At 42.7% G+C, this 13,473-nt stretch overlaps 1 protein-coding gene across 10 annotated transcripts in view; it reads right to left on the bottom strand.

The window, feature by feature from the left end:
* Positions 1–13,473, bottom strand: part of DOCK5 (dedicator of cytokinesis 5) — a 140,980-nt gene that overhangs the window by 76,742 nt on the left and 50,765 nt on the right. For 9 of the 10 annotated variants that reach the window (XR_012156325.1, XM_073325314.1, XM_073325315.1 and 6 more), the window contains exons 6-10: positions 7,087–7,235; positions 4,373–4,508; positions 3,566–3,723; positions 2,882–2,963; positions 1,107–1,236 (exon numbers count right to left, since the gene is read on the bottom strand). Coding sequence is in view for 8 of the 10 variants with exons in the window: in XM_073325314.1 (XP_073181415.1) it covers positions 1,107–1,236; positions 2,882–2,963; positions 3,566–3,723; positions 4,373–4,508; positions 7,087–7,235 (655 nt within the window). In the remaining 2 variants the exon portion in view is untranslated. Of the gene's footprint in view, positions 1–403; positions 476–1,106; positions 1,237–2,881; positions 2,964–3,565; positions 3,724–4,372; positions 4,509–7,086; positions 7,236–13,473 lie in introns of those variants that run through there. The other variant, XM_073325318.1, reaches the window with a different exon arrangement.

Below are 13,473 nucleotides of genomic sequence, written 5' to 3'. Positions count from 1 at the left end.
ATTTTATACCTTTACTAAGTGACTTTTAAAAAAAAAAATGGCTTGCCCAACAGATGTTAATTCTGATTCAGCTACACTAGTGGTAACAAATTTGGGAGACCTAAACGGCCACTGGTTTTTTTAAGCACCAAGCAGGTCTGGCTGACACAGCATTGGAACCATAAGCAGCAACCCATCCATACTAGTTTTTCCATAATGTTGTTCTGACTGGTGGAGCAGGATCATCATTTGCAATGATGGGAAAATTGACAAAATTTGCTGAGTCTAAACAAGATCTAAGTGGAATTTTGCTTTGTAAATTGTTTATTGATCCCTTCAAGGAAATCAATCTACTTTCCAAAAACCGAGTGGAAGCAGAAAATACTGATTCCCCTCCTAGAAGATGAATAATAGTTTGCTCAACTCTCTCTTCAGCCAGTCAATTGTCCTATGTGCATTGTTAATCTGATTGATTGACATAATTCCAGCCTTCAGTGTTCTCATCCTCGTAGCAGGTAAAGCAAATTCCACATGCAGTTTTTTTCATCGATCCAGCCTATAGCATAAAAACATGAATATTCTTCCCTATAAGAACAGATGGGATTTACAAAGATTTGATCAAAGCAAAGAATTTACCTTTAGATTTCACATTCTGTTAATTTCAAAGTTTAATTTTAATTTTTCCTGTGTGTTTTCAGATTGAGATTTTCAAAGCAGGCCAAGGGTATTAGGTGCCTAACTCAATGGGAACTGGGCACCTAGCTCATGAAGGCTCCTTTGAAAATCCAAGCCTTGAAATGACACCGTGATAAGGATTTGAAAATTGATTGGGACATCCCTGCTTCATGGGACTAGAAGTTTAAGTATGGAGGGCATAATAAGTAGCAAATAGTAATAATATGTAGCTATCACAGAGAACTTTTTCCTCTGTAAATCTCAAAAGATTTTACAAAAGCAAGTGGTCAGTATTATTCTACCCATTTTACAAATGGGGAAACAGGCAGAGTTAATTGACTTTCCCAAGTTCAGTGACATAGCCCCAAATCTCCCGATTCCCAAGCCAGTGTCCGATCCACTGGACCATGGTCTCTCTCAGTTAATGCATTCTGCAGCTCGGCATCTCATACCTGCCACCCCAAACGGTCTCCGGAGCCCACCAGTGTGTTTCTTCCCATCTTTTAGCTCCATGTGCCCCACTCTCACAATTTGACACACCAAGCTGATTTTGGGCCGAATCAGGTCAGAGCTGCTCAGGTCCTGGAGAAACAGCAGAGACCATTTAAAATAGAGAAAATTAAACCCAGTTGCTTTGTGAACGTAGAAAAAACAAAAAGACATTTGCCAATGTTCATCACTTCCCGGCCATCTGACAAGGACAAAAACATTTAAGCTAGGAAATAAATTTCTGAAAAGAAAGCAAGCACAATCTCACTTATAAAAGGGCTGCTAAGGCAAATATATGGCATGTGCCTGACAAATTTTAACACATAGCAACTTCTTAACAACACGCTGTCCTTCAATAAGACTTCCCAGCACCAGTTCTGGAAACGATGGTAAATAATTTTATTATTAAAGCATTATCTACTGATGACAGGACAGTTAGCTTGTGCCACTCTTGTTTCTAGTCTGAACATGCCACATATGATTACACTGAAGTGTTATTCTTTCATGAACAGCTGGTTACAAGTGATTTTGTACAATCCAGCTAGCTAGCTCACTAATGCCTGTACAAACTCAGAACTAAGAGCAAAATATTGACACAGAAACCCTGCCAAAGAACAGAACCAACAATGCACTCAAGCTCAACTCCTCCTAAATAGGAGAATTCAATTGAAAACAACCAACAAGGCACCTAGGACCCAATTTCTAAATCTATTTTGGTGCCTAAAAATGCAGCTAGACATTCAATAGGATTTCCGAAAGTGCCTATCTGCATCTTCAGGCACCAAAATACCTTTAAAATGCAGCCTTTGGAAAAAATATATACCCTTACAGATATTAAAAAATCATGATGGGGCACATTTTCAAATGCGGACACCCCAGCTTGTCTGTGCAACCTTAATTATCCAAGCAAAAAGCATGGAAAACTTTCTGCTGGCAAAAGAATTGTGGATGCAGCTCAATTGTTTGCATGCATACATGATTTCCATGAGCAAAGGTCCAATGAACATAATTGGTATTCATGCATTTTTGGAAGGTGCAACTTCTCATTTTAAAAATTAACTCCAGTGCCACTAAAACCGTTGTGTTTTAAAATGAGGTGCAACATATCAGATGCGGTCTCTTCTGTACTTCTTTGCTGATCAAGCTCGCCACTTCGCTACTCTGCTAAGGATTACAAAAGCCTTTGTCTGTATGAGCTGCAAAGAGCTGTCTAAGTGACATATGATTTTCAATGCCCAACTTAAGACATTTTAAAAGGGTCCTGATTTTCAAAGGGCACTGTATTCGGCACTCTTTCAAAATCAGACCCCTTTAATTAAGATGTTTCAGTTGGGCACCTAAACATTACTAATCGCTTTGAAAATCCTGGCAAACTAGGTTGATGTGGTAAGGAATATAAAGCAAGGGCATGTCTTTGTTGTGGCACTTACACTGTACATAACTTTCCTGTTTGGTTGGTAACATACTGGTTGACCCAGGTCATCTTGCCAAAGTAAATCCGCATTTGCCGGATACAAAAGCTTCCTCCCACAGAATACAAGAGAATTGTTGTGTTTATACAAGACTCATTAAAAAAGGGAAAGGGAGGATAATAGGTTTGGTATTTATACAGCACTGGTTTTGATTGGGGACTCTAGGGGCTTCTCCAAGAGCAGCAGTAAATAATAATAATAATAAATATTACAGTGGATGACTAAGCATTGGAGAATTTCCAGGCTGCAAACACAACAGGACTTACTGTAAAGATCGCTTGGAGATTATTAAGTTTCTCAATTTCCTTCGGCATCCCATTACTGCCCCAACGAACCAGGTAATTTTCACTATAAATAAAATAAAATAAACCTCTGCAATTCATGTATACTAGGTAAAATTTTCAAAAACATCTAAGTCACTTAGGCACTTTACAACATTTTAACCAACGCCTTTAATCCCCAAGTGATATACATATGATACATGGAAGTCACTTCACCCATTGGTGAAATGCAGCCCCTCTGGGGTGGAGAGAGGCAGCTGTTGAACAGAACACACCAAACCTATATACACTGTTTAAGGCCGACAGTGAAGAAAACATATTCAGTCGAAAAGGGAACACTGCAAGGGGATTTAAGGTTAAGTAGAATGTAAAGAGACAAATTGGAATTTGACTAATGTATTGGGGTGAATATGCTTACCCCTTTAACAAGTGTCGTGGGATTTTTAAGGATCACATGGGCTCAGGATCTTGGTTTTAGGTCTCATTTGAGGTAAAATAATTCCTACTCAAATCACTGTTGATGGAGTAACCAAAAGAAAGAACAAGAGACTAAAGAAGAAAACAACCCTACCCAACTCCTCCCTTATGGCCCTCTTTGCAGCGCCATCGGATGGGGCACCACAATCACCACAGAACAACAGGGAACTTTCCCATTCGGCAGCAACCTACCTGATCAGTTTCGACTGGTCGGGATCATAGAGGCTCATGAGCAACTCTGCATCTTCTCCAATGTTGCAGACAAAGTTCTTGAAGTTCACATACAGGCCGTAGGTGTGTGTTGAGTTGAATACTGGCTGCCCTCGGAGGTCTACGTTCTGTTGCAGAGACTGCAGAGAAAGATAAAATGAACAAGAAGGTGTCTCCTTAGAAAGGATAGAGGCTTCAGGTAGGATAAAGCTGAGTGCTGGGTCTCCTTAAGGATTCAACTAATCTCTAGACAGGACTGATGGTTGATTCATTCAGTGGGATAGGAGGACTGATGGAGCAACCCATGCTGCATCACAGAAGCGTCTGTGTCCCAGAGTGGTTCATATACATGTAACATACATATACGTTTACAAGAACAACCAATAAATCACAGCTTGTATGTCTTTAACTAGAGGAGGAAAAAGAAGAATGCTTATGGTTAAATTAAATATCCAAAAGTGCTCAAGTGACTTAGGAGCCTAAGTCCCACTTTCTGAAGTGACTAAGGCACTTTGGCTAGGACAAGCTAGGAGCAAGCTGCGTTTATCTGAGAATTTCTAAGCTTCCAAGGAGCTCCGGATGCCCAGTCCCCATTAAATGGATTGCTAAAATGGATTTCCCCCTTTGTTTTTAATGGAAACACAGTGGAATTCAGTCTAGCTTTGATGCCAGATAGAACACCACTACGACAGCATAACATCCCTTAACCAAAAATTCAGCTGACATACACAAAGGCAGAGAGCACAGGTGACTCCATGGGGGTAAGGCCACAAACAAGCAGGGACATACCTTCTCCTCTTGGATCCTTTCATCGATCCTTTTGGATGCCATCTCATGGGACTTAAAGAGAGTGATCGTGCTGGTTTCATCCGGGTCCAGGATGTTTCCATTGTCATCTCGCACCACTAGATCCAGCCCTAAAATCCTGGGCAGCATCCGTGTTACAGGTGGAAAGGGAGAATAATTGCCAATAAGTTGGAAGCAAATGCGATTTCAAGAGTCTTTTTAATGTTGGCATGGAAATGGAACAGAAAATGTTCATGCAACTTTTTTAAAAAAATCTGGAGGGATTTGTTTAAAGAACCAATGGAGTGTCCATCTCTGTGACAGCTGAGAAGATGAACAGACAAATGTCACTACAGCAACCTGCTTCTATAACTATCACAGCTCTAAAACATCACAATATTTTGTCATGCTACCACTGAAGGTCAGTGAAGACACGGGCCCTTCATAGGACTCCAGCCTCGAGATAAGATCCTCAGCTGGACTAGAGCTCTTTTGGGGTCAGCTCAAGACAGGGGAGAGGGAACAGTGGCTTGAATACATCTTTGCTCTCCTTTGAATCCTGGAGGATTGCTCCAGGACAGAACATGGACTAGGAAACTAGCCCTCAGTTCTCCCAGTGGTCTCAAAACCAGTGATCAGAGGTACAGTACACAAGTATGGAACTACCATGCAAACTCATTTTCAAATATTCTCTCTCTGTATCTGCAGAGGCAGTCAGAGGAGGAAGTCAGCAGAGGAAGTGCTTAGATCTCCCACATCCCTCTCTCATGAACTGCAACCCCGTCCATGTTGGTGGAAACAGGAATGAACTGACATGATAGAGCCTTGGTTGTGTGGAAGCCTTGGGGGAGGGGGGCTCCCCTGGCTTTCACAGCATGAGCTACAGTTGATTCAGGATTTGCACATGTGTTACAGTCATGCTAGAGAGATCAACCTGACCAGAACCTCTAGTCCAGACAGGGCCCCCCAGAGACTTAGAAAATTGTGCCAACTACAGATATCAAACTTCAGACTTGACCAGGCCCAGAAATACCGTCCTTCATCCCCACCTTAAAAAAAGGTCAGTACAGAAAATATCTAGTAAAGACGCAGAGTTAATGAATTAGTTTAGCTAAGATGAGATCCCTTCAATGGGAATTTACATGTATTTTTAAGAGATATATCTGTGCATGTGTTAAATCTACTAGCTTTCTGCAAGAAGGTTAAATGGTTAATTTTTCAACTCTGCCTTCAAATAGATTAATGAGCCACGGAGACAATCTCTGGTCTGTACAAACCCATGAAATGCTGCTTGGGCGGTCTACAGAGCTGTGGCACTTAACGTGCTGATAAAGCAGTGTAGTTCCTGCTTTGCATCTCAATCCTGACCCCGGGCAGCCTGGCACAAACCACACTTCATGGGAGATGCCAGCTTCTTGGCAGAATTTAGACAGGTGAGGTTGCTTGCCAAGCACCGGCATATGAACTCCAAGCTGTTGCATCCACTCCCGCTAGCTTAGTTGCATTTCGAATGGGCGTGAAAACCCCCATTGTCCCCTTTCCAGGGAGAAATCATTTAAAGCCTGATTCTGGACCGCCTTGGGCTGTCATTCGCACCAGCACAAAGTGAATGTAAAACACTGCCATTCTAATCTGGTCGTATTCTACGCCCATTTGGCACCAGTGTAACCGACTGCGCAAGACGCAAGGTGACAGAAGCAGGCCCTTAATCTCCAATTACCTGTCAATCGTACCCTTCTGGGGCTGCAGCACAGTTAAGTATAGTGAGGCAGATAGGGACGGGGGGGTGTGACAATATCAACATCAGAAGACCCTAGAGGTGGGTCTGACCTGCAAAGCTCAGCTCAGAGATTAGGGGCATTTTGATTCAGATCTGCACTCGCCCACTGTGTGGGGCTCTTCTGACTCTGGGTTTCGTTTTGGGCCTCTGTCTCCTACAGACGGTAAATCACCCGAGATCTGAGTGAGGACCTGGGCGGAGGAGTTTGAGTCTGAATTTGCAAACCCTCATCAGTTAGGGTTTGGCTTCACTAACCCCAAAACAGAGGATCCATACTCCATTTTATTGTTATTGTTTGTGGTATGGTAGTACCTTCAGACCCTAACCAAGATCACAATCTTTTTGTGCTAGGCATTGTACACACACAAAGTAAGAGACAGCCCTTTCCCGGAAAAGCTTGCAAGCTCAATAGACATGACAAATAAAAGGGGAAACAAAACTTTCCGAAGTCACACACAAGAGGTCAGTGGCAGAGCCAGGAATAGAATGCAGGCTTCCCAATTCCCAGGATCCTATCCACCGTCTCTTCTCCTAACCAAATACAGGCAGCACTGAAGTAACAGAACCACTGAAGGGCCCAATCCTTTGGCCTTTACTTACACGAGTCATTAATAGTGAGGTTAACAGAATAACTTGTACAAATAAAAGTTGCTGGGTTGGGTGCAAAATCTGTGAGCTATCTGCTAAGTTCAGCAGATAAGAGGATTTTCTTTTAATGCTTGGACTGAAACTATGAGGAGCTGATGAAGTGCCAGTAAGTCTTTGCAATGCAATTATCATCTCAGGTAAGAAACCATGACTTTATTTTTAGATATGCTGCCTCCATTGATAGCTGCCGTTACTACCAGGTTAATACGGATTACGCAAGTCCAGGAATCCTAGTCTCAGACCATCGGCTGGGAGCTTGGCTCTACGTGGAACGCTGAGTGGGGTTTACCTGTTGCCGTAGTCAATTTTCGCAGTGACCTTCTTCTTGAGTTCTGCCAACTCATCTTTGGGAAGGGTCCCAGAGAGTATCTGCGATCTCCATTCTATCAGGCAATAGGTCATTTGCTGTAAATGCCGAAATTGTGTCATCCTGTTGTCCTAAAGGGGGAAAAGGGATCACAATTTCAGGCTGGTTGTGTGCTGAAAACCACAAGCTCAAAAAGTCTTCCAAAAGGTGATTCAATAGAAACCATCATCAAATCCACATGTAACCACAGAAAACACCTGGTAGGATACTTCTTATACCCCCCAGTGTCACCGCATGATTGTTTCTTACATCTTCTACTCGCCAGGTTTTTTTTCTCCTGTCTACATTTAAATGCTACAAGCAACGAGGCTTCCACCACTTCCTTAGGAAATGCATTCCAGCCCCCAAATTGTTATGTGATGGGTGCTTTTTAAAGACCGAATGGACAGAATTTGATTAGATTAGACTGGCAGTATGGTCTAGCGGACAAAGCACTGGATGAGGATTCACAAGACCTGGGATCTATCTTTGCTGCTGACCTGCTGTGTGACTCTGGGTAAGCCACTTCCCGATCTCTTTCCATTGCCACTCTGTCTGTCTGGTCTATTTAGACGACAAGCTCTTTGCGATGGGGACCGTTTCTCATTATGTGTTTGTACAGCACTCAGCATACTGGACCTGGTTCAGGGCCTCTACATGTTACTAAAATCTCAGCTCTGATGCTGTTTGGAATTATTCTATTACAACATCTATTATAACATTTAGGCTGAATGTGTCTTGCTGTAAATTTCATCATATTAAGTCTTCCTTACTACCCCCTTGCACCAGCCTCAACAACTCTTCCACCTCGTTGGTATTTTAAACAAAAAGGTTCCTTTTACCCCATTGCCTGAGTGAAACACTATGTGACTAATTAGAACTCCAGCCTCCGTCTCTGTTTACACAGCATCAGCGACTACATTTTAAAGGCAGAACACTAACTGAATTGAGTCGCTGCGCTTCATTTCCAGGGTGGTCTACCCTTTTGGTCCTGTCCACAACCCCACTCCACGCCAACTCTCAAAATCCATCCAAAACGCAACGACAACCTCCCCACCCAAAAAAAAAAAAAAAATTCTGGGACATTGTGTTAGCACGGCACTCATGGCGTTGCATTCGGAGACTTAGATTTGGTAGCCCACAGAGAGACTTCGGGCCCCTTGGAGAGACTTGCCGAAGTGAAAGTATCACTGTGTGGGTGCAGCAGTCTACCTGAAGATCGGGGCCACGGCTGCAAGCACTTTGGGACGCCAATTGTCATTTACTGTATGTCTGTACAGTGCCTAGCGCAGGGGGGTTTTGACTTCATCTATTCCTCCAGTGCCCCCACAGTGCAAATAAATATTAATAAACTTGGTTATTTTCTATTATTTGTATTGTGGGAGCAGCTAGGAGTCCCGGTCATGGACCAGGACAAACATCATGCGAGGCACTCTCCAAAACACAGAGTAAAAAGACCTTACCACCTATACACGTTTTCCCCACGAGCTTCCCAAAAGCGGCGATTTGTTCTCTCCAGTTTCCTGCAGTAGATACATTCTAATTTTTCACACACAACAGCATGTAAAATTCTAAAATACTGACTCAGCCTGTTGTTTAAAAAAATCACTCTGTGATGCTCTCCCCCCCAAATTAATTAATGAAAATCTTTCGCATGCCCCTTGCTTGGTTCCACCCGATTAAATTGGGCAGGCTCTTGTGCCTCATAATATACAAGGCACGTTGCTCTTACAAGGGTGCCAAAGCCACAGGTATAGATGTACTTAAAAGGGGTGAAGAATTTTGTGACTAGTTACAACATTTGTAGCAGTGCAGAGTAGGATGACTAATTAAGTCTCACGCTTCTCAAACTGTTCGCTCACAGGGCTCAGGAAGGAATTCTCCCTCCCATCCCCAATATTACACAATCAGCCAGATGCATTATGGCAAGTTCCTGACTTACACGAAGCATCAGGCACAGCCTGCTGTCTGAGGCAGCATATCAGAAATTATAGACACTAGATCTAACTTATCAAGACAAAATCAAAAATGTCTCTTTACCAGGATCACAGTGTTAGTCTGCTACACACCACCCTATTATCAGGGATTGATCCTGCTGAGAAAGAGTTAAGTGGGTTCTTCTGGTTCACTGAATCAGGTGGTTCATTACACACATGGATATATGAGAGGGAGGAGTGGCTCTCTAGAAAGAGGGGATCTAGAGTGCGAGCTGAGCAGTCCAGAGGGAGGAACTCCAGGTGCAGCCATGCCTGGGAAAAAGCTTGAGATGAACTTTGTTATGCTATTGTTAATGAACCCCTGGAAAGGAGTGTGTGGACTTTGTTTTAGAGCAGCTTGGAAAAGGCACCTGCTCCCAGGTTCTCTGTACTCATTAGATTTAAGATTGGTATCATACAAAAGGGTACGGGAGCGCAAACTTTAATGGTTAATATTAAATACTGAACATGAAGGTAGCAGGCCAAATTCAAAGAAGATGTCAATAGCAGCTACTCTAAAGACTGCTTACACCAAGTCTGCATTGTTAGATTTCTTCAATCGCAAATGATTTCTTGAAAATACCTGTTGCCAGAGTTTAATAAACTCTAAACAAGACCTACAACCCATCAAATGAGCAAGTACTTTCTAAATACACACTCTTTGGTTTCAATTATGTTACAACGTACCTTAGCACTTTTAATTATTCCATGCATAGCCACATGAAGCAAGACTGCAGAGCTCTGGATAACCAGCATTATGGTGGCAGACAGTCATTTCTAACCTCCTGCACAATGAATTCATATAAACGTTAACTCCCCCATGATAGGGGAAGCAACTGCACCATGTGATTTTGGAGAATAATTTTCAACTTTATATTCTTTAAATCACTCTAGATGGACTGCTCCCAAGTCTAACACAGTCAGTGACTCCCCCAGGATACGCACAAAAACATGCACAGAGTTCTCGTCTGATGCCTCTTTGCTGAGCCACCGCCAAGCTCAAACCACTCGTTAATTGACAATCAAAGCCCTAGATCCCGACACTTCTGAAATTCAGGTTGTTTGAAATTTAGACCTGGGCTGGAATTTTGCATATGGCCCTAACTTTTATAAAGAGCTAAACCAATACTCCAGATCCAAACACTACAAACTTTGGCGTCTTTGCTAACTAGATCCAAAACATGTGGCTTAAGTCCACCTCTACCGAAATGTACTGTGGGACCAATCTCTAAATATGGACAGTTTAAAACTGTGTCCCTATCACCAACCAGGGACATAAAATGGGCAGCTATATCCCTGATTGCCAACCTGATTCTGAATGTATAACGAGGGCATCCTATTTAGGTATCAGTGTCTGAAAACAGGCCTTACTATGGGCAAAAAGCTCCAAATGAAAACAGTTTCAAAGACAAAAAGAAAAGGAGTACTTGTGACACCTTAGAGACTAACCGATTTATTTGAGCATAAGCTTTCGTGAGCTACAGCTCACTTAAGACGAAGTGAGCTGTAGCTCACGAAAGCTTATGCTCAAATAAATCGGTTAGTCTCTAAGGTGCCACAAGTCCTCCTTTTCTTTTTGCGAATACAGACTAACACGGCTGTTACTCTGAAACCTGTCAGTTTCAAAGACAGACACACACATTCTTGTAATGAATACCATTAGTACTTAGCTGTGCACAACTGTCCCTACACAGCAGGAACAGCCACCCCCCTTTAAAAAAAAAAATTTCTCTACTCTGTCCCTCTCTGAAAGAAGAGGAAGGATATAAACTACCGTATTTGCTTTATCTAAAACTGTTTTCTGTATTACACCAGTCAGCAGCATTGTTACACACAAATATTAAACCCCAACTACAAAACAAAGCTTGGTGGTGGTGATCGGAGACCAAAGGTGAATAAAGGATGTTGCATTTTATTTCTTTACAGGATTTACTATGGAGCTGATCAGAGTCTCACAAACATCTCTGACGACTCTGTCGACCAAGCGTCAGACTCTCACAGCTCCTAGCACTGACCACACTGCACATAAATCATCTCCTCAGAGAAACCTGCACATGCTCCAGTTCAGGGCTACTGGTGGTGAAGGGGAGGGGTTCACAAAACCCCCATGACGTCAGGAAGCGTTATGAATACCATTACACAGACTGGGGCCTGCGGCAAGGAGAGATTAAGCAATTTGCCCAAGGTCTCACAGGAAGTCTCTATCAGACCCAAAAATGGAACCCTTTTCAGTTCCTTATCTGGACAGCTATATTTACCTTGCATTTTTCCAATGTGTGTTATCAACAAATATCAAAAACAGAGTGGATAATATAGGATTTCTCTACGTGGAAGACCCTCCGGAAGCTAATCTGGATGAACTCAAGAGGTACACATAAAAACACTACTTCTCGATAAAATCCTGAGTGCCATTTGCCAATGCACATGCAGAGAGTATGTCTACGCGCACTCCAGTGCCAAAAAGGGCCATTTCCATATTGATATGTGCTCCAATATATCAATACTTGGATGTACTTTGAGTAAATAGGTTGAAGTAAAGCAAGATCTTGCACTGAATCATAGAATCATAGAATATCAGGGTTGGAAGGGACCCCAGAAGGTCATCTAGTCCAACCCCCTGCTCGAAGCAGGACCAATTCCCAGTTAAATCATCCCAGCCAGGGCTTTGTCAAGCCTGACCTTAAAAACTTCTAAGGAAGGAGATTCTACCACCTTCCTAGGTAACGCATTCCAGTGTTTCACCACCCTCCTAGTGAAAAAGTTTTTCCTAATATCCAATCTAAACCTCCCCCACTGCAACTTGAGACCATTACTCCTCGTTCTGTCATCTGCTACCATTGAGAACAGTCTAGAGCCATCCTCTTTGGAACCCCCTTTCAGGTAGTTGAAAGCAGCTATCAAATCCCCCCTCATTCTTCTCTTCTGCAGGCTAAACAATCCCAGCTCCCTCAGCCTCTCCTCATAACTCATGTGTTCCAGTCCCCTAATCATTTTTGTTGCCCTTCGCTGGACTCTCTCCAATTTATCCACATCCTTCTTGAAGTGTGGGGCCCAAAACTGGACACAGTACTCCAGATGAGGCCTCACCACTGATCTTAGCCCAGTTGACGTGATTGATGAGACGCTCTGTGGACTGTTGGCATGAAATAGATAATGTACAAAGGCAACAGTTTAAAAAAACCTAACCCACCTAGAAGCAATGGAAACGTATGCCTCGCACAAAAGGAAGAAGAAGAAGCTGATCTTGCTCCCATTTAAGTCAATGGCAAAAGTTTTGATTTCAATGGTGGAAAACAGGAAGCAATACAATGTATGTAAACCTACTAATGGTCAAAGAATGCTAAAAGCTTGGGATGCAGGGGCTTAACCACGCTAAATGCAATACAGGCGGTCCTCGGACTTACGACACAATTGGTTCCTGAAAATCGCGTCTTACATCGAAAACGTCGTAACTCGAATTTCCTATAGGAACAATGTGGGATTCAGCGTTGTAAAGTCGAAACATGACGACAATTTATAAACATTGTAAGTGCCGTTCGTTGTAACTCGAACATCGTAAAGTCGAAGACTACCTGTACAAACTATTTTTAAACCAGAGCTTGAATTCTCTTCATGTGTCTCCTTTCCACAGCTTCTGGAATGATTGTGGTCCTCTGTTTTACTTACGAGCTGGGCTAGAGCCGGTCAAACATTTTCTGTTACACTTCTTTTTCCACAGGGAAAAGGGTTTTTTGTTGTTGTTGAAAAAACGTCCATTGGAAATGTCTGGTTTTGACAATATTTCAGGTTTTCACAGAAAAAACAACCCCCTATCTGCAAAAAATCGGATGATTTCTGACAACCAGAAACTGAAAACAACTTTGTTTTTACCCAAAATGTTTTTTTAAAAATATTTTCTATGAAACCCATTTTTTGGTCAAAATATTTCTGCACAGAAAAAAAAAAAATTCCCCGCTAGCTCCAAGAGAGGCCTAGATCTGCCCTGTTCTGTGCACCCTCAGGCTATGTCTACACTAACGCGTTAAGTCGACCTACGCTACGCAACTCCAGCTACGTGACTAACGTAGCTCGAGTCGACGTACCTTAGGTCGAGTTACCGCGGGGATAGAGTACAAGGGTCGACTGGAGAGCAATCTGCAGTCGATTTGGCGGGTCTTTACTAGGCCCACTAAATTGACCGCCGGTGGAGCGATCTCAGAGTGTCGATCCCCGCTGTTGTGTAGACCTGCCCTTACCACTGAATTCAGTTACCAGTGAAGGTGAGGATGCTCTGTACTTTTCAGGAGATTTATTAGTTCTGTACGTGCCCCAGAATTACACTTGCCATTTACAAACCGTGCCCTTGACTGAGGCA

Source organism: Lepidochelys kempii, chromosome 26, assembly GCF_965140265.1.
Source record: "Lepidochelys kempii isolate rLepKem1 chromosome 26, rLepKem1.hap2, whole genome shotgun sequence".
Classification (NCBI taxonomy): Eukaryota; Metazoa; Chordata; order Testudines; family Cheloniidae; genus Lepidochelys; species Lepidochelys kempii.
This window is presented reverse-complemented; position numbering and strand designations above follow the sequence as displayed.